The sequence below is a fragment of the Vigna unguiculata genome, chromosome 5 (assembly GCF_004118075.2).
Source record: "Vigna unguiculata cultivar IT97K-499-35 chromosome 5, ASM411807v1, whole genome shotgun sequence".
NCBI classification, from domain to species: Eukaryota; Viridiplantae; Streptophyta; class Magnoliopsida; order Fabales; family Fabaceae; genus Vigna; species Vigna unguiculata.
This window is the reverse complement of record NC_040283.1, coordinates 6,046,389-6,068,655: the sequence shown is the minus strand read 5'-3', so window position 1 is coordinate 6,068,655 and position 22,267 is coordinate 6,046,389. Positions and strand designations below refer to the sequence as shown.

At 33.9% G+C, this 22,267-nt stretch overlaps 2 protein-coding genes across 3 annotated transcripts; both read right to left on the bottom strand.

Moving 5' to 3' along the window:
* Nucleotides 1–988: 988 nt before the first annotated feature.
* Nucleotides 989–3,871, bottom strand: LOC114183999. Its single transcript, XM_028071227.1, has 2 exons — nucleotides 3,510–3,871; nucleotides 989–1,609 (listed from the first exon to the last, which is right to left on the bottom strand). Exons 1-2 carry the CDS (start codon nucleotides 3,832–3,834, stop codon nucleotides 1,386–1,388), a joined length of 549 nt encoding a protein of 182 aa, XP_027927028.1. The 5' UTR covers nucleotides 3,835–3,871; the 3' UTR covers nucleotides 989–1,385.
* Nucleotides 3,872–7,465: 3,594 nt separating this feature from the next.
* On the bottom strand, nucleotides 7,466–21,401 carry LOC114183951 (K(+) efflux antiporter 2, chloroplastic-like). 2 transcript variants are annotated; one of them, XM_028071158.1, is made up of 22 exons: nucleotides 21,058–21,401; nucleotides 20,786–20,847; nucleotides 19,027–20,707; nucleotides 18,510–18,681; nucleotides 18,337–18,427; nucleotides 17,340–17,476; nucleotides 17,189–17,248; nucleotides 16,974–17,093; nucleotides 16,584–16,652; nucleotides 15,948–16,013; nucleotides 15,430–15,519; nucleotides 14,718–14,822; nucleotides 14,141–14,269; nucleotides 12,970–13,179; nucleotides 12,028–12,177; nucleotides 9,955–10,008; nucleotides 9,811–9,869; nucleotides 9,229–9,295; nucleotides 8,968–9,144; nucleotides 8,637–8,693; nucleotides 8,105–8,179; nucleotides 7,466–8,005 (listed from the first exon to the last, which is right to left on the bottom strand). In XM_028071158.1, exons 3-22 carry the CDS (start codon nucleotides 20,622–20,624, stop codon nucleotides 7,874–7,876), a joined length of 3,618 nt encoding a protein of 1,205 aa, XP_027926959.1. In that variant the 5' UTR covers nucleotides 20,625–20,707; nucleotides 20,786–20,847; nucleotides 21,058–21,401; the 3' UTR covers nucleotides 7,466–7,873. The 2 variants fall into 2 exon arrangements, with proteins under 2 accessions (XP_027926959.1, XP_027926958.1); XM_028071157.1 differs by lacking the exon at nucleotides 20,786–20,847 and having other exon boundaries at nucleotides 21,058–21,400.
* Between the last annotated feature and the right edge of the window lie 866 nt (nucleotides 21,402–22,267).

Below are 22,267 nucleotides of genomic sequence, written 5' to 3'. Positions count from 1 at the left end.
ATATCTCATATCTCTCATATTTTTAAAGGCCCTAAAAATCCCAACACTTTGATACCATAAAAGCCGGTGGAAAGCTTTCAAGAAAGATGACAAAAAAGGTTCTCCAATAAAAAATACACCTCAACATGCTTTAGAACATTACATAACAGATTTCATAACAGAATAAAACTGAATAAATTCTCTTAAAATTAAGGTTGATTGTCCTTTTGGAATTATGGTTATCCTATATTTCTTTTAAAAGTCACCTTTACAATGATCATTTTCAAAATTATGAAGGTGCAAAAGGAAAAAGCCCTTACAAAGACCATTTGCATTATATTCAAAGAAAGGTTTGTAATATATTTATATAATTTTTTTCTGTCCATTTCGAATTGTGTAATCCAAAAATAAAATAGAACTTTCGGATAGGCAATCCAAGAAGTCAAAATTAACTTCTAATTGTATAATTGAAAAGTTTTTTCTAAGGAAAAAAAAATGATCAAAAGTCATTTTTAGTTTTCAAATTATATAATCTAGAAGTTTGAATGTGAAAATGACTTTCAGATTACACGATCCTAAAAAGTTAAAAACGGATTTCTTTTATATTGGGATGTAGCGGGAAATTTATGGAGGTACAAGAACTGCCTTCATCACTTTCCTCAATCAGTCCTCTTAACTTTTTTGGACCCCAAGTCAAGTTATCTAGCTCATTCAAATTTCACATAAGAAAATGTTACAAATAATGTTAGTTTTATTGAAGTAACATTAAAAATCTTAAATAGGGAGAAACAGTTGATTTTATAAGTACTTACTCAAAGCAAGATAGTCGGGAGTGTTGCCAAAAGTTTGATGGTGTTTAGATGTGTCTAGAATACATACATTAAACTAATTATGGTTTACCATAAAAAATAAAGTCAAATAAGCAAAAATCAATCAAGCCAATGAAAGTTTGTACATAACAATTATCACCCTAGTTGTTGGGTATATTTGAGGTGCCTAACACTTCAAATGATCAAGCTTAAAATAGGACAAAGAATAAGTTCATCATAAGAAAATTTTACATACAATATATTCATGCCTAAAGCCAACACAAATTAAACAAATGTAAAAGCTTACATACAATTAATGATGAAGCCAAAACACAGCGACAAGGACTATACAATATCCTGTCTTTTCCTTCACTGTCTCACTCCCTGTCCTACTAGCAAGGGATGCTTTTCAAATTGTTACCACAAAAGACCAAACAATGTAATACATTATACATCAGCATCGAATCATTCTTCTCAGTTGCAGAATAAGGAAAATGGTGAAGAGGTGGCTTCATCGAACAAATCCAAGTTGGTCAATGCTGGATCACTTGTTTGCTTATGTGTTAAGATAAATAACTAATGTAAGTTACATCAAGGCTATCCAGTTTTCTTCCTTTTGAAGGCCGGATGTATTGTTGCATCTTTGTATGAATCAAACTTTTCAATTCTGGTAATGCAATCTTTCATCCTTTTCAAAACAATTGGCATAGCAGAGCAATTGCTCGAGATCTTTTCATTCAGTAATTTCAGTTTCTTGGCAGTCTCTGGGTCTTCTGGAGCAGATGAAGTTTCTTCTCTAGACATGTTTTGTTCTGATGCACCTAGACAATATAAAACCAGTCAACGAGTCAAATACACAGTAAAAAAAAACATTGCAGCTTGAAAGAGATAAGGAAATAAACAAAATATACAGAAGTCTTAACCACCAAAGTACAAGGATAATAGCTGAAAGACTGAAACTGATGCCGTTACCTTTCACTAGCACCAGGTGTGACTCAAAGTCACAGTAATGACATAGTCATTCAATACCCTTGGAAAAACAGTTACTACATCTAAGTCAAGAAAACAATGAAGGAAAGATGAACAGGACACTAGCAATCAAGGGAATACAAAACAAGCTTTATGCTCAATTTAACACAATGTCATCTGTAAATGGTGAATTCTTTAAATATTTGAAAAGCAGCATTTGTTTCTGCCCACGTGACAATATTCAAAATGCATTTTGAATTGTAATTAATTTTGATCATCACAATGCTAGCGATTTCTATAGGCCAAATTCAGTTTACAGCGCAGGAAATTGTAAACTTAAATCTCATTACTCAAAAAACCTGTTGGAAAATGAAGCCAGGCAAGTAGGTAAAGAATTGCTTCAGGAAAAACAATACAAAAAGAAAATATTACTCAGACAAGCTGATGATGCCAACAAAAATGTAATATTAGTTTTAGAAAAATGAAAGATGATTCAAACAATTTTATTTTTTATACATAAGATTCAAATGATAACAATTTCTCTTTATTGCTAATAGATCAACCAAGTAATGATTACTAAGTCATTATCTTTATGTTTTTATGTTCAGTTCTAAGCAAATTACAGCACCTCATAGTAAATAAGCTACTAGTTTCATTGCACAATGCACAAAAAAAATTTTACATCGCAAAACAACATGGCATTACCAAAACACAGATGATCAAAATCAGTAAAACCTTTTACTTTTCCTTCCTCCAAAACCAAACCAGAAGTTTCATGCATCTAATACCAAACGAGCTACATTTTTCATTCATCTAAGCACATCAGCATACTTGTATTACAAGTACCAGCTTAGAACTTACATACACTAATTCCTTATTTGAAAAAATTTCTTCATTAACACGTATAGGAAAAGAAAATAAGAATATAATTGAACTTCTCCCTCAACGTAAAATCAATGAATGTACCTTAGCTTCTGGAAAATTTAAATCAGATCTTCGACGAAAAGTAAGTGCAAAAGCTTATATGAAAATTGTTTGTATAAATTTCTCCGTAAACACTTTTAAGAGAATAAAATAAGGGGTAAAAGCCACATGAACTTCTCCTTAGCTTATGCATAAACTAATTTGTAGAAACTCGCTAGTATTAATTTTTCAAAAAGATTATTTGTAACTACTGCATAAAATAACTTTAACTTATAGATAAACTTATTTCACCGTTTGTTTTTGTTTTATTCTCCTCCAAGTGTTTATAGAAAAATTTATCCAAATAAACCACTTATGAGAAAAATTCAATTCAACTTTCCCTTCTTATCTCCTTCTCCCACATGTGCTTATGGAAAAGTTTATCCTACCATGACCAAATTTCAGTTTCGGTAATATGTGCCCAATAATAACCTCAATAAAATGACAACAAATACGCAGGGACATATGAGAGAAATGAAAGTCAGCTCTAAAACTCAGTTAAGTATTAAAAATACTGAAGCAAACTACATTACCAACAAGATCCAAACAGCACCCATTTCAAATCACATGATACTGAAAACTCACATGTCTAGACAAGAAAAAGAGGCCATCTTTCCTAAATCCCAAATAAATACAAATTGAAGAAACTAACTAAAACCACAGAACACCAAATAAACTCTATCCATCTTGAGGAGCATAAAATAATTCAAAATGAGCACATAGGTTTAGTCCACACCAAATTTCCCAAATTTAGAGCCACGAAAAGAAAAACCCTAGAAAGAGATGTACCCAGTGGGAAATAGGGTCTGTGGGCATCGAGAATCGAATGGAGCGTGGAGCTGAGCTGATCCGGAAGCGTTGTCCGGTATTCGAGAATCTTCTGCGCCATTTGCTTCAAATCAGATTCCAACTTCACCACTTCCGAGTTTTTTTCAGCTTCGTGAGTTTCCACCACTTCGGAAGCCATTGTTTGTAGAAATTGGAATACTTTTTGCGTTGGTGTGTTCACGGTTGGAGAAGATAAAGCAGAGAAGTAGTGTGAATAAGTAGTAAGAAGGGTGTGTTGTGGGTTTACGACTTTTGCTGGCGCACTTTCAAATTTTGAATCTACCATGAATATGTAGTGTAGGTGCACTGGGGAAATTATTGATTTCTAATTAGTTAGTTAAAAGTATTTATGAACCCACGCCACGCTGGTTTTATACACTGCTAAATTTGTAATTAAATATTTGTTTTTGTAAATGAAAAAAATTAGCTGAGAAATAAGATGTCACCATATGTATTTATAAGTTTACGGAAAATTATTCGTAAACAAATTTCGTGAATATTTAATATTAAAAATATAGTTGTAAATATTTTGATGATCATCACAACTAAAAGTTATATTTTTAACTTTTTTAATTTTTAGATAATTTAATTTTTGGCTATTCAAATTTAAAAATTAAATCTTTATAACTTTCAATTTATAAAAAAAAATGTGTAAATATTTTTGTCTATATTGATCAACATTTAATAATGTAATAGTAAAAAGCAAAATAACATTAAGTTAACATCTAAACTTGTTAATAGATAAATTAAAAAACTTTGGCTTAAATACACATTTGGTCCCTATTTTTGTCAAAATTATTCAATCTGGTCCCTATTTTGGTTGTTTGTTCAATTTAGTCCTCGTTTTGGTAAAATCGCATTCAATTAAGTCCTTTTGGCAGACGGAGTTAAAATTTTTAACGGCACAGTGACACGGTGTAACTGTTTGGCCTACGTGTAAGTTTTTTGAATACATGTTGACACAGTGTATCGTTAAAAATAAATTGGGGTGAAAAGTTAAATAAATTAAAAAGTTAAAACAATTAAAAATTTACAAATGGTAAAGTAAAAAACAAGGTAAACGTCGAGCACCCAAGTCTTAGGCAATCAAATGTGATTTTATTACAGCGAAAAGTGATAACGAAAGGGGATTAATCATTTGAGTGAAGTGGGAACGAAGGAGATCGTGGAGAACATTCGAGAGATGGCCTAGGGTTAGTCAGAAAGGTGAAGAAAATTAGGGTTTTTGCTACTGGAGAGTTCATCAGTTAGCAACCACCACCACCATCAAGTCAGCAGTCCACACAAGTAACACAACCTACACAACAACCACCACCATCAAGTCAGCAGACCACACAACCAACACAACCATCACAGCAGGAACATGAAGTCTCACAACAGACAGGGCAACCAAGCTGCAGGCAGAAATTGCAGATTCGAAGACCACCAACTTGAACAACATTTTCTGTGCTTTAATTAGGCCTACTTAGGAGACAACTTTTGATGTATTTAGGCCTGTTTTGGTAGTAATTTTGTAGTAATTGGTACTATGTTTGTTAACTTTTTTTGTCCAGCACACTTTTGTTGAACATTTGAATTCCATGACTTCAGCACATTTTGATTGCACTTGAATGAATATTGGTCTCCAAGATTGGAGTTGTGATTGGAATTTGGACTTGTGTGATTGGCAGGTTGTGTATGTTCAATATGGACTCAATTATATGTTGGTTTATTTTCCACTTCTATTTGGCAGGTTGTGTTATAGAACAGGGACTTTATTCAACAGTTTAAACTTAAAACAGGGACCAAATTAAACATTTTAAACTTAAAATAGGGACCAAATTGAACATTTTAAACTTAAAATAAGGACCAAATTGAACATTTTAAACATAAAATAGGGACCAAATTGCACATTTTAAACTAAAGTATGAACTTAAAATATGGAGTTAAATTGCACATTACTAGACCCTGCTTCATTACAAACAAACACAACATTCATAAGTTACAGCACTGCTTTTTTACATTCATAACTTCAACACCAACAAAACATCATCAACACCAACAAATCATCATCCTCAACTACAAACATTGAATCTTAAACATTATTGGCAGCATGACTACAAAGATTACAACAACAACAAAAACTAATCGTAACAAAAATTGATTCGTTTTCTTCATAGCCCTCACAGAAATCTCCAGTTCAGAAATCTTTATCCTTTGTTGGGCTATAATACCATCTCTTTCATCACAAAATTCTTCATCACACCACTTGAAGTAGTTACACCACACATTATCACTGCAAGCAGCACGCTTGAACTTAGAACAACCCCAAAATTGTCTACCATTATTCTTCAAAGTTCTTGCCACTCGAAGCACTGCAACTTCTCCACATTTGCAAATGGGGATTAAACCCATACCCTTGGAACCACGAATATGAGACCCACCGTAACTTTGTTGCCCCCAACTATTACAGCAAGAGCAGGAAGATGAGTGGTGACGAGACATACCTCTCAAACGCCAATTTCGAATCACACACTGGATGGAGTGAAACAGCTGGATTGGCCACAGTTTTGCTTCACACCTCTCAAACCCTAATTTCTTCCCCAAATCAATTTCCCTAAATTTTAAACTTCCAACGGCCATATAAGTTTACTGTGCCAACGTCATTGACCAAAAACTGACACGTAGGCCAAACAGTTACACCGTGTCACTGTGCCGTTAAAAATTTTAACTCCGTCTGCCAAAAGGACTCAATTGAATGCGATTTTACCAAAACGAGGACTAAATTGAACAAACAACCAAAATAGGGACCAAATTGAATAATTTTGACAAAAATAAGAACCAAATGTGTATTTAAGCCAAAAACTTTTCTTCAGATCGGCCTTTTAAGAGGCTCTTCCTATGTCTTTTATCCGATATCTTGAAATTTATTAGAAAACACAATTTTGATAAGTTTTAGTTAGGGGTGATAAAAATATTGTGTTCCTGAATATTCCTTGATACTTAATATTTGCTGGGTATTTATTATCCATAAGAACATATATTTTAATATTTTTTTATAAAGATTAGTCTGATTTGAAAATTAAAATTAAAATTTGTTTTAAATTTAAGAAAATAAAATTATATTTAACATTTATAACAAAAATAATTACAATTAGTTATTATGTAATGTATTTTTTTCTAATATGATGAAACTTATCCGTATTAAAAGTTTTATTCTATAAAATATTGCATTCACGTAGTACAATAACGAAACACGTAATAATTTTGAGATATAATATATTTGCAACCTCTAACAAGTTTAAATTTTTGTTTTTGTTTCTAATGTTCATTTTAGCTTTTCATTCTTGTTAAATTTTCTTTTATTTTTGTTCTTGAAAACATCATCTAAAAATAAATTTATCTTACCGTTCAAAGTGTTGTCCACATAAATAGGAGTCAAAAAAAACAATACGAAAGATAAAATTCCAAATAAAAACATATTTAAACTTAATTTTAATATTATTTGTTTGAAATAGACGTGAAAGAATGGTTATTCAATTTGTTTGTTAAGACGATGGTATTTATCCGACGACATTGTGAAAATGTTAAAAAGTTAAACAGGAAAGTGTTTCAAACTATAGTAACTAATAACACAATAATAGTTGTTGATAGAAATCAAGTTAGGAATATTCCTAACCGACAGTCAAATCTCTTCCGAGTGTGTGTGTGTATATATAATATATAACACACACAACTCGTAAATAAAGTCTTTATTCTAGAAATAGTAAAAAACAAATCGCAGTGAAATTACTTCTAAAGTCCAAGTATTTAACAAACGTACTGAAAAGATTGTTAGTGCATGCAAGGGATAACATTTCTTAACTTTTTAGCCTTGTATGCGGGCTGTAGCATATAGCTGAAAAAGAAACTAAAAAACGAAAGGAGGTTCGGGATTAGAATATCTGAGTAAAAATATGTAAGTACCAACTTTCCAATATAACAACAATAAAAAAAAATGAAGACAATTATCTACCTGCAAGAGTCGCCCTACTTGTCCAGGGCGTTGGCATGTTCATGTTAAGCAGGGGAAACATGACTGGACTTTTTTCTGGAGCCATGGCAAATGAAAACAATGCCAATGGTGCATATAACTACATCAACAGGGATATCACCCTTTAACAGAAATTTGAGATGCCCGGAACCAAAATTTTTCTAGGCAAAAAGAAAATAAAACTAATGCTTCTCCATCTATCCGGCTATATCTGTACATAACAATAGAACTAAAAATCTGCTATACATCTTTTGATCATTTTTTTCTAACTCGTTCTCTTCTGCCATCTACTTTTGTATATATGCAACACTCTTCATATTGCCAGTGTGCCTTCAGAAACCGGGGTCTCATCTAATGAATCCGTTGATTGGGATTTTGGTTTGCCCGCAATTTTATTATTATTATTATATCCATAACCTAGCGAATTTCCGCTTGCTTCACACAGCTGCACAGATAGATCAAGAACAACGTCCATTCAAATATCCAATATAAAAGAGTGATATAAACTGTGAATGTTTATGCACGAATTCAAAAGGAATATTACCTCTGAGAGCTCAGCCAGATGTCGAGATCTGAATTCATTTATAGTTGCTGCAATCTCCGACGTGGGGAGTTTGGCCTAAAGAAAAATGAAGATCACCCACCATTGTGTCATAATTTTCATAAATTATTAATAAATATAATAAAAAAAATTAATAGTTTACAAAGTAACGCCTAATTACACATCATCTGACATTTTCATTTTATTTTTTTCTTCTCATACTTACAATTTTATAAACGGAACAGCTAGTTCTGCCAACTAGATGTGAAGAATGCGTAAAAGAACAAAAGTTTGTTCAAACCATTTCTAAGAAAAGTTAATCAAGATTCAAGTAAACTAAATATAAAGAGAAATTAACGATAGTGAATGCACAGGATTCAATCGCAACAAGAAATAACCAATAATCATTTGCTACTAACTATGACAAATTTCAATATGACTATTAACATAAATACGAGAGAAGCGGGTTAAGGTATTTTCTATTAAATCAATATTTTGTTTCAATAAAAATATGATATTCAATGAAAATTGTAACCTGAGAAAGCAGAGCAGCTGCTAGTTGAAGACTTGGTTCCAAAGTCTCTGGGACGACCTGCAAGTAGAAGAAAGTTCTCTAGAGTAAGCATTTCACTAACCGTGTGTTTTTCTTTTAATTTTGCTACAATAAACAACAGCTTTTTTTCCTATGACAGCATTTGGTTGCAGATAGAATAGAGTAGAATGCCTATTCAGTTTTCTTGTTTAATCCTTTTAATGGATTCATAATTTACCAAACATTTTAATGCGATGACCAAATGCTACACTATCATGGAATTGTATCACCAGGTAATCAAACAGGAATACTAGAATAGGTACTAGAATATTACAGCAGTGGCTCCAGCCTTTTCTAAATTCAATCCATGATCAACGTCATGGGCACGGACAAAGGTCTTCACGTTTGGGAAGTACTTGCTCAGAGCCCAGACTGTTCTATAATTTGCACCAGGTGTATCGAGTGTTATTGCTGCAGCACATGCCCTTTCAGCTCCAAGTTTATGTAAGACCTAAACACACATCCCAGAAAGAATAAAGATAAAATCAAGTAAGAACTGTTATGCGACTAGTGTTGCTGAGGCGACGTGCACTACCTCTCTACTACCAGCATCCCCAAAATACACAGGAAGACCCAGACCACGGCCAACTGCCACTCTATCACTGAAGATAATAAGAAATATGATAAACAAGTTAGTTCATCATCTCTTTAACCTCTATCCAAAGCCACCCATATCTTACAAGCAAACCATATAAAAAAATAAAGATATGAAAACATTCTGTTCATGAGAAAAAAAATTATGAAAAAAATCATGTGAGAGTACTCCAATCTTCTGGGTATCATACAATATATGAATGTAAATTGCATATAGATCATTGCCAGAAACAATTGTGTCATGTCTTGTCAATTTATTTACTCATGTACAATCCAAGATTGTCTCTCATCCTAGACTTCAATTATCAGAAACATTGAACTAGAACTAACTATATATAGATGCTCCAATTAAGTATAAAACACTACACTCGAACAAACTATTGTGAAAAATTAAAACAAATATTATTGTGATAATTTTATTTTCTTTCCCCCAGGAGACAAGCCGGTATTGCATCTAACAATGTAGATATCAAATCATTCATCCACAGAGAATGAACAATAATTTCAATTAGCAAGTTGTTACCTTCTTACATCTAGTGCGACGAATGGAATAAGACGCTCAGAAAGAAGTTGGGCAATGATCTAAACATAATACAGAAGTAAGTCGTTACACCTAAATCAGTTATATAAAAAATAAACTATTTAATCAAACCAAAAAAGAGTTTACCTGTCCCACTCGTCCAAATCCACAAATAATAATATGATCTTGCAGATCATCTGTCTGTAAAAAGGTGTCATCCAAAAAGAACTCAGTCAACTACCAAATTTTCATGTTACTCTGAAATAAACGAATTACAAAATGGTAAATCCAAATGGGATAATTGCATCCACTACCCCATTCTGGTTTAGGAAGAGCTCTCCTTAAACTACTACATAGTTTTTAGCTATAAATGTCAACTAAATTGTTAATAATGAACCAATAACATTCGTGTCAACTGATCAAGATGAAAAAAGTTAATAAAGAACCTATAGCCCAAAAAATTGAAATGAAAGAAATAAGCACTCATAATGTCAAAAAGGTATGAAGGGTATCAAAGTTCGCCATTCAGACATAATTATCATTTCTCTGATTAAGAATTCTATCGAAACGTGCTATCCCTATGGAATCAGAACAAACTTTTAACAAGGGAGTGAGGACTTTAGTAACTATAGTTAACTGACTTCATAAAAAACTTCACCAACTGAGCTAGGTTTATAGTTTTCAACTTATTCCATCCCTACACTTTTCTGATAAGATATGTCAAACTAAAATGAGTTACCAAACTGAGCTCTGCGGTGCTTGGGCATGGTTATAAACCGACTCCAAAATATAAATAGGCATATATAGTGCTGTGTCATATTAGGTTTTGATATTCATTGACCAATGGTATAAATGTTGTTATTTACTATAAAGAAAAATTAAAAATTTTGAACAATAAATACAGCTAGCATTTTATGTTACCCATATTTTCAATCACATGAAGCACCAAGTGATGATCCATGTTCTTCTCATTCAGTCACCCACACAACATATCCCAATGATGAAAATTTCGGTTGACCACTATTTCTCATGAAAGGTATGATCTACTTGGAACCTCCATTCTATTTATAACTTTCTTGGTTATCATTGCTTGTCTCCCTCCTATCTCTCCTTCGTATTCTTTTTTTTTTTATTGCAATTACTAAAAGTATTCGTGAAAAACTTGGCAAATCTGATGGCGACAAGGGATTGATAAGATACATGTTTTTGAATGCAACGATACTTGAGATTTGGTGCTTGCTCCCCTTGAGAGAAAGGAAATTGGTTTGCAAGTGGGTGTATGCTATAAAAGTTGGACCAAATGGAGAGGTAGACATCTTAAAGCTAAGTTGGTGGCAAAAGGATATATTGAAATCTATGGTCTTGATTACATACTTCAGTAACATTCTTTCTCCTGTGGCCGAAATCACTACAATCCATCTCATTATTGTTATAGCTGCTATCAATCACTAGCCTCTTCATTAGTTAAATATTGAAAACGCATTTCATCTTGGTGAGCTTGAAGAAGAAATTTATTTAGAGCAACCTCATGGTTTTGTTATTCAGGAGGAGTTCTATTTGGTTTGCAAGCTCCATTGATCTCTTTATTGAGGAGGGAGAAATCGAGAAGGCACATGATGAATTTTGTGTGTTTAGACCAAAATGGAACTAACCTATTTATAGGGTAGATAATATAATTACAAAATATTCAGCTACCTTATTTTAGGCTAATAATAACATAAAAATAAAATCAATTTAATTGATCCTAATATTATCATATGTATAAGATTCTAACATACCTACACTCCCCTCAATCGATCTATATTTCGGGAAATTGAAGAATGATTAAGCTAATCCAATACTTATTTTATGTACTACTAGATAATAGTAGATGCCTCTTAGTTTTATTGGGATCTATGAATTGAGGGAATTTCACTTGCAAACTAGGATTAAGATAATTCAACTGAAATATGTTTTAAATGGCTGACTGAAAATCCATGACTCCATGTGGTCGGACATCAGTTTCTGCACAACTTTGATAAAGACCAAATACGACAACCACATTATACCTGCAGGTCCAAAATTCCTATACCTACGAAACATAAACAATTTATTTAGCTCTAAGAATTTGATAAAACAATGCCCAAATAAGGGTGCCCAATCATAGATACTTCTTAATCTAAAATTTCATGATCATTATTAACGAAGCTAACAGTCAGCTACTCGTGTAAGAGAATTTACCTCACTTTCTTCAGGTAATAGTCTTCTAACATCATTCTGCTCAAAACGGGAAGCAATCAGCTGGCCGCCTGCTGCTAGCCATGGTGTGATGGCCATTGAAATGCCCACAACCAGAAACAGCAAAGATGACAGCTGGGAAGACATTATGCCCTGCATAAATACCAATTAGTGGGGGTAAACAGCTCTTTCATTTGCAAACTATTAAGGAAAAACCCAACTCTTAGTGGTGACTAGTAAAGAGATTTTTATTTGCAAACTATTAAGGAAAACTCCAACTCTTAGTGGTGACTAGTAAAGTGATCTGCATTTTGTATTTTTCAACTTACAAGGAAGACCAATCATTAACAACTAAAGACAATACAAAATTCACAAAAACAGAGAACTTCATCTTAAACAAGAAACGTGCTAGCCAAGCCCCACACCCTACTTAAATATCATTCCCATAAATGTTGCAAGAGCTGAGCACCAGAAAGAACAAAGAAAGATATAATTCAGCCTAAGAAAAGGATATAATCATTCTCAGACTTTAGAAAATATCAAAGCTTCTATTCCAAGTAATAAAAATATAACACATCTCAATCTCAACTCATAGAACGTTATCGATATAATCTACCTAAAACCTCCCCGGCAATTGGAGGAAATCACCGGAGGTTAAGGCATGCATCAAAGCTTCCCAATAAAACCACATATTGTAATCCTATAATATCCAAGGTAACAAGCAATGCAGGAACAAATGTTCATGGATCTCAACTCTTACTACACGTCTTGCTAAAACAGAACTTATTTTATGAACATACGTTTAACCCAGAACCCATTATACATACATTTATTTAAGTAACTACAGAAAAGTGGCGTATTTTACATGAATATCAAGTCCTAGAGTAAACTACCACAAATAAAACACAACTCTTCACATAAAAAACAGTTTTAAGGACAAAAAACCTGATTAACGGCATCACCAAAAGCCACAAATGCAAACTCTCCACCAGGAGCAAGAAGAAGACCAGCTCTGATGGCAGAAATAAAGGAAATCCCAAACATTCTACCCATCAAAGAAACCAAGATAGTCTTGCCAAATATTAAGAGTCCTAGTGTAACTCCGATGACTGGGAAGTTTGATACAAGAAGTTTTGGATCTATTGACATTCCAACCTGAAAAGTCACAAAAACCAATTGTCATCGATTATGTAGATAAAAGCTGGCTGATCATTAAGACACAGATAGTAACAAAAAAATCAAGAAAAATTCACACTTAAGCAATCAAGATTTCCAATCAATATAGCATAATTGTTTTTGTCTAGATTCTAGATCGATCAAAGTTCAAAATGTTATAGGTATACAAACCCATTTTTTCTTTAGACAGAATTAGCTTTCTTTCAAGTAACAAAGCTATCCCCAAGTGGCCAAGGCCAGCTTGTGGGATAAGGCTTGGTTAATACTGTGTAAGTGTGCAAGTTCTAACTATAATAGACCATGGCATAACTAATGTTTTCCTATTGTCAGATCATCAGTACATAAGTAACAGCTACAGACAAAGAATTGTTCACATAAACATTCGCCCCTTTTTGTCAATTGTTATAGAACTAGCATACAACCCAACTAAAAGCAATACTTCAAACTAAATTATTTTCACAAAAAATTCAGTTACAGTAGAATCTAAAATTGAATATTCATTTTACAGAGTTATTAGTTGACTTTGTGCACGCCTAAATAAAGGAAATGGTTTGATCTCTAAAATATTCAACTTTGATTCAGTTTTTCTTCTGGTGTTTTTCTGCATAGAGAAAACTACTTTTAACTTCGATTTAGTGCTATGAAGTCCAGATGTGTGTCTGTGTGTGTATGTCCACCACTTCCCGCACAATTAGATACTAATGAAGATTTCCAACTCTTCAATTCATTGCTTTTAAATATTCTCATATGAATATATCTCGCACAAGTACTTGACTACATGCTTTTAAACTATGGCCACATATTGGCTTCAAAGAACTCCGAATCCACATATCTTGCTACAAGAACCATAACCCAAATTTTAAGAAAATAGATATGTTTCAGATGAACAAATAAAATAATACAATTAACAAATTTGTGAATTCCGATATTTAGAACCTACCGTCATAAAGAATAGCCCTAACAGAAGGCCACGATATGGAGCAATGTCAGATTCAACCTGTAACGAAAATTCAGTTTCTGCCAACAGTAAACCAGCCAAAAAGGCTCCTAATGCCATGGAAAGTCCTGCCTGTTTTATTTAAAGGAAAACAGAAACAAGTCAAGATCCAGTTAATGAACTAAAAAATATAGGATTTGAAAACTGGACCAATCACCAAACTAGGTCACAGTTTAATGGTTTAAGCATAGTTGAATCAGAAATATCTACATTCATCTTAGTAAATTATATCAAACTAAGTTTTATTTTATGGAATAGGATGAGTGAAATGTTATTTATCCACCCAACCCCACACCATGAACGGCTACTGATAGAACCAACCCAACTGGCCAATTGATTTCCAGGCAATGGCTGGACCAAACAATCAAACCTTCAGAAGCCTTATCAATCCCCAAAATGCTTATTTAAAACATGAAAAGTTGTTCGTTTCTACATAAACAAAAGCACAAGAATGAACTATTCAACCAGTTAAAACCCAAAAGAAAGGATAAGAATGAAAAGGAATAGGACAATCACATACCCTGGCCGTAAGAAGACTTGTGCCAAGAATAACAAGGAGTGTATTGGCTGAGAAAATTTCAGCATTTTGATTTTCTGCAACCTGCTTGTATATTGGTCGAAGGAGCTGTGAAGAAGAACAGAACATTCAGCACAAAGCATACTCTGCACCTTCAATTAAAGTACCACCTTGCAATATCTTCCAAATGAATCCCAACAGGATATCACTTGTCCTATGAACAAATCATTTTTAATGATATATATATTTTATGATTACCATCTCGAGTCCTTGAGACAATTATCACCAAATATAATAAATGGTCATTCTATTTAATGTATATAGAAACTTCCACTAAGATCACATAAGTTCAATCACTACAGTCCAAAATTTATCTCAAACTATGTAAGCAACCGAGTCTATGTATTTCATGTATGGTACCTTATTAGTAACTTCCATTAACATATCAGAATGTTTCAATTTCAAGGAATTATATATATATATCATGTGAGACTGACACCTAAGTAATAGAGAGGCTGCCCTAGCATCACGCTTTATGTAAATGCATGTCTTGAAAAGCATACAAATCAAGACTTAATTACATAAAATATAGTGACTAAAGAAGATTTCCCTCCAAGTAGAAAAATGTAAGCATCAGTTATCCTAATTAGAACTACATGTTAGTAACAGTTATACTGATGAGAGATTTCACAGTCCACTTCCGAATACCACTTACCAATCGTCCCCCTGCAATAATGGCAGTGATTGCAACTGCTGCCTTAACAGCAGCCATTCCAAGTGCTTCGGCAATTGCTTGAAAACCAACCTGAATATATAGATTGGTCTTTACAATGAATGAGGGGTTCAGAAGAACAAAGGCAGAATTACAGAGTAAACATGTAAGAAAAATAACAATGAAAACCTCAGAAGGTCACGTGCTGACCTGAATATAAATAAAATATGAAATTAATTGGCAGACCTATAAATAGTGATTAATTACCACATTCTGTTCCAGGCCAGTAGAAGGGAAATAATTAAAAAAGAACCTGTCATATGCAATGTGGTTATACTAAATTTATTGCTGAAATTTCTGCTTGCACTTTTATTTCATGTTTTCATACTTCTTTCAGCATGTTAAATTTAAGTGTTTCATGTCATATACTGTCTCTCAGACTTCACAGGAGTCTAGTCTACACAACTTAATCATGTTCTAAACAGCCAAACCTAGTGTCCAAGAGCTTAGAAAAAGATTACCCCTCCTTTGGAAGAATTAGGAGAAATAAGAGGTATGAGTATTAGCAACACCACAACAGCCAGATCCTGAATAGAAACATACAGAAAGTTTGTGTCAAAATATTGCATCCCCAATACAATAAGAAATAGAAGGCATTTAAGAGCTAATAACAAAGAATCAAAGTCAGAAATGGCAAATTCATATAACTATAACAATTGCCTGATACAGCAGACAAAGTAGAGAATGCTTGTTGAGGATCTCTACAGAAAAAAAAAAAAGTGCCTAAGGGACAAATGATTCATCCAGTCATCTGCCCCAACATCCAAATAGACATGATAATTTTACAGTTTAATCCTTGCTTGTTAGGAACATGCTTGTTTAGTGTCTCTCAAAACATGGTACAAAAATTCTAGACTGAGCAAAGTGCAAAGATAATATGCTCATCCAATAACATACAACTATTGGAAATCATGATTAATTTATCCAGAGCAGTAGCAGCAAAAGTATTGCCATACTAAAGAAAGAAACATATAACAATCATATGGCAAAGTTCAGCCATATGTCACAAGAATAATATTCTCCTTAAAATCTAGCACAACATTTAACAAAAGAAAAATCTTTCAGTATTTAAATAGATGGGTAAGGAATAAAATAACCTGAAAGAGTAACACAGAAAAAGTAGCTCGGCCATGCCGTGATGTGCTCTCACCTCTCTCCTGCAACACCTGCAGAACAAGTTCACTGAAATTATTGCAGCATGATAGACTCATCAAAAATAAAATAAAAAGTAGATAGAATGCACACTTCCTTTTTTTACCATTTGAATGTATGTATAATGTATTACTCATATAAGGGAGCCTTTCAATGATGTGCATTTGATACAGCTAAGGCATTAAGTTTTATTAAGCAGTAATAAGCATTAAAACGTCTATTATTAACAGATCCAAGCTACAACATAACTTCAGCAATCACTTACCTAGTATTTTCAGTTAATGTTAGTCAATATAGATAGATATTACTTAAACATGCAAGCTTAGGTTCTTTACCTGCAGAACAACAGCAGTGGATGATAATGCAAGGCCATTCCCAACAACAATAGCAGCAGGACCAGGTTGGCCACAGATAAAATGAACCACCAAACCAATAGCTACAGCAGTTGCCAAAACCTTCATTTGTTCATACAGTTGGTTAATACAGTACTACAGTATAGCTTGTGCTGAACAATAATAACGAAGGTGGGAGGGACGGGGTTTCCAATCACCTGTGCAGAGCCTAATCCGAAGACATATTTCTTCATTGAACTAAGCCTTTCAACAGAGAGCTAAAACAACAAAGAAAATAAGAGCGTCAATTTAGCTCTTCTAATAATGGTTATGGTCAAAGTAAACATAAACTGAATAAGAACCACCCACCTCTAGGCCAATATTGAATAGAAGGAAAACAACTCCAAATTCAGCTACTGCTTTTGTGCCATGTACGTGACGAATGATAGAGAGACCATAAGGCCCAATCAAGATACCAGCGGCCAAATAGCCAAGAACAGGACTGCCTAAACAATGTTGCGAGTAAGATAGAGGGCATAGAGTTGGCACAAAAAATATGTGAATATGTAAGGCAATTAATTTTATTGAGTATACCTTTAAAAGAAAATTAACATATCTAGGTAATCGTTCGATGCTTATGACAAAAGCATACTATTCAAACGTAAGTGAAAATTTTTCCTTTAACAGTTTCATATTGCCATAACCATAATTTTCAAAAAGCAAACATGGGTAAGATAAATGAACCAAGCCACCAGTTGGTCCAGTCAACCTAAAAAACTGTTAGAAATCCCATGTTCGAACTAGTGAACAACAGATCAAACCATGAAATCTGGACATGATTTTTCATTTTAATAATGATCATTTACAACAAAATGCCATTTACACTACGCCAAGTTTTATTTGTTGTTTAAGTGTCACAAGCATGGTTAATTTTAGAAAATATTATATTTTTTCTTTTTTTGTTTCTAGGCTTGATTACTAATTATATTATGCTATATCTATAAAAGTTTAAGAGGTGCTATATTTATTATAATTTTTTCAACTGTTTTTTAATAAAGTCACATATTTTGAAGAACATTTTGGTACTTGCAAAACCCAGTTCATCCTCGACCACACTCAAAACCTTGAATCTTTCTTATGCATGACCAGTCTGAGTTTGAAAAAATTGGCCATAACCATACTAAGAAACAAACCAAGAGCTAAAAGGAGTGGATATAATCTATGCATCGAAGTTTGATTGAACCAAAATATGTGGAGTTTGGTGCCTAATCACATTCTAACAAAAACATCTAGATCCTACACAACTTTGCCATACTTGGCAGACTATGTGCAATTCAACTCTATGAAAACATTGCAAAAGAGTTACCTCCAGGGATTTTCTGAAATATTGGCACAAATATAACACTTGCAAGTAATAGCCAAAGCATGTCAAAGAGGGAGGCTTCTTCCTCATTCACCTGGGAATGAAGTATAACATAGTCATATAATATTTATAAAATAGCGCACAAGACTAAAGGGGAAGAATGAAGAAAAACAAACCTCTTGATGAGGTAATGACGCAATGATTTTCTTGATTTTCTTGGGCAGTTTCTGTAGGTGTCTAACCAGCGGCTTTGCACTAGAGGAAACTTCTTCAACACTGGTCATGATAACGTCTGCCTGGGGAAGCAGCTGAGCATTCCTATCCACTTTATTAGCAAAGAAGGTAACCCTGAAGTAAAAATTCACCGTTTACTGAATACTATGTTAAATCTTTATATTAAACCTTTGCATGTAAATTTTTATATTATATGTCCTGGTCCAAAGTCCAAACAAAAGCAATTTAGCTTTCAAAAAATATAATCAAACAAGCCAGTGAATATTATGCCTAGATATTCTTAATCGTGTTGAGCAGAAAACTCAAAAATATCATATTAGTACTTTGTATCATTACTCCTATACCATACATATTATGCCAATCACATAATGTGTATATATTCACCTAGATAAATTGCTTTAGAAGGATAGAAATAAACGATAGCAATAAATGAAAAAGATGTAGCACGATTATACAGACCCTGCTCCCATTAACAAGACCCCAAATATCAGCTTGGGCAACTGCTTCCGTACAGATATTATAACGCCCTGAAAGACTGACGCTGGTGTGAACTCAGTCCCATCTTCATTAAAAGAAAAGTATGACGCAGAAAAGAATCGAGAAGACTTTTTCAATAATGCCTTGGGAGCAAAAGGTGAACTATCTTTGGCTAAATCTTTCTGTGTTTCCTGCTTTTTCGCTTGCACAGCATTCTCATTATCACTTAAATAATCAGACTGTGTTTTGTCTTCCAAAATTTGGTTGGCTTTATCAGATAGTGTTTCAGGTGATAAATTTGAAACCAAAGATTCATCATCAATTGACAAATCTTTGTCTCTTTCAACATTGGCATCACCAGAAAAAGAGTGAACCACTTTCTCCTCCTCAAGAATAGCCTCAACATCGGGTGCTTGGGTAGTTTCTATGGTATCAGTATTTGAATTAGAATTAGACTTATCTGCTCGTTGTAAGGCAATCTCTGCATCATTCACACGTTTTGTTGCCTCAAGTTCAAAGGCAACAGCTTGCTCAGCCAAAAGCATTATGTTTGTAACATCCTCCTCAGCTTTCACAGCATTCAGCTGAGCCTTTTCAGCAATTTCTTGCAATTTGCTCACTTCCTTCTGCAACTCTTCCTTCCTACTTTGCAAGCGCCTCAGCTCTGCCTCACAATTGGCTAAGTTAGCCTGGCATTCCTTGATATCTTCTTGAGCAAACAAAATAGCTTTCTCATGTTCCTCTATATCCTTATCACCATTGCTCTCATTAGAACCTTGTGCTGAATCAGGAACTTCTTTTGTGGGCTCCAAAGATTCTATGGCTACTTGAAGTCTTGCCTCAGCTAATGAAAGAGCCATTGTTGCAGTTTGGACAGCTTCTTTGGCCACAAGCTCTTCATTGTCTATTTCTTTGATGGTGTCAAGGGTAGAATTAAGAGCATTCAAAGAAATCACAGCTTCATCATGCAAAGAAATGGCAGTCTCTGATATTTTTTTAACCTTTTCCTCAAACATGGTACTATTTATTTGAGCTACTTCTAGCTCCTTCCTGGCCTTTTGCAATAGTTCTTTCAATTCATCCACACTTAGTTCGTCTGATCCTATTTCACTCCCTCCCTCTTTTCTTCCGGCTTGCTCTTCTTCTTCCAAAGGTGCATCAAGTTCAACACTAGAAACAGGCCCCAATCCTGCATCCTCACCCGAACCTTCCACATAATCAACAGTCCGACCGTTGCCAGTAACATAAGCTAAAGAATCATTACCCTGGCACTTCGACCAAACCACTCTAGACCCCGTAAAAAGACTATTATTCTTACAAGACAAACTTCTCTTAATATTCAAAACTTTAATCTCCCTACCAGTAAACACCCTGGAATTACTCCAACAAGCAGAAGCACTCATTCCACTAACACGAAATTTTGAAACACTTCTCGAGCTGTCAAAACCAGCACAACCAACACCTCTCCCTCTAAAATCAAAACAACCTAACTGACCAACTGATCTGTGTCTGTAACTCGTCCCCACACCTCCATGCAACACTCTTGACTGCGGCAAACCACAAGCCATATCCATATTCATACTCCTCAAACTATCACAACAGAGAGACAACACGTGTTCGTTCAACGCATTTTACGTACACCAATCAGCAAATCGCCAAAAACCTGTTCCGAAAAGGAAAACAAAATCAGAAACGCCTAATACGACACTCACTCCACAATCAGCTAAAACAAATAACTCACTCAATACAGCGAGATTGAAACCAAAACCGCATCTGCATTCAGTATATCCACACACACCAACACTGTTCAACACATTCCCCCAAAACTAATCAGCAATTAACCGTACACCGTACACCAAAATTATCCGAAGCAAAAAAATGAAAAGCCGCCAAATCCAACGCGATTTTCATAATAATCAGATGCAGAACACTTATTCGGCTCTTCAGCACAACATTAGATTGTAAGAGATTAACAGAAAGTACGCACGCAAGAGTGAGTGTGTATGCACATACCTGTGCATCGAAGGATAGGTGTTGGTTGTTTGGAAGTGGAAAGAAGAGTGTGTGAGGATTGATCACAAAGAACAGAGAATGACGAAAAACGAATCGGCAATGAACGCGGCGTAGTCTTCAAAGAAGTTCGAAAGGTTTTCTTGGCTTTGCCCGAAACGGTGAAATTTATTACAACATTTTATATTCCAACTTTTTTTTATTTATTTATTTATCCTTTCTTACACCTACCTACTACTACTCCTTGATACTACAACACTTACTCCGTGTTCGTTTGGGAAAAAAAAAATCAGAAACCCGGCGGAGGAAAACGTGCACTAGAACGAGGGAAACTTTTCTTTTTTCTTTTTTTCTTTCTTTTATAACAGGTTTAGCATGTGTTGTGGCGTTATTATAATGTGTCTTTGTGTTATTGGGATGAATGGCCCTTTTCATATTTTTGTGGGATGGCAACAAAAACGGCCATTGAGTATATGAGAGGGATATTCTTGAGGTCATTTTTGCATTCGCACACGTGTTCAAGTGGTTGTAGAATCGGACATGGTTAACAAATTTTTTTTGTATGATTATTGTTATTATTTTGGAAGAGAGGACAAGTCAATAAAATGAGTCACGAAGAGTGTGTGATTTCATGTAACATGTAAGGAGAAAGGGTAGAAGATCATGAGACGGGATGATTTGAGTGGTTTAAACTCGTACACACACTTTTCTTGGTGGTGTTAAATTTATGGCTTTTAATGTGTGGATAAAGAATTCAAATCTCTTGTGGTAAGTAACTCTTAAATGTTGTATGCGAAAATAAGTTAGCTTCTTTACTTGATTTGTCGGTAGTACTTTCAGATTTTTTTATTTATTTTTTACTATGTTTTATACACTAACTTTGGATTTCAAATTTTAAAAAAAAAAATCTAATTTATATGCTTAAAAGTTATTATTTTAGTTTTATTAATTTACTAGTTGAATTCATGACATGCGAAAAGAGTATATAATATATCCTGAGTTATTTTTAACTTATCTATTTCATTAAACTTTTCACCTAAAAATAGTGTATAATCTATATCTATGTAAAATCAGTTTAATCATATTTTCTCCTCAATTATGAAAACAATTTGATTCAATAAATACATATCCAATTAAGTCTAATTAAAACATTTACCAAGTGGCAAAACAAACAAGGTTAGACAGACTAGACTGTTAGCCTGTCCAAACAGAT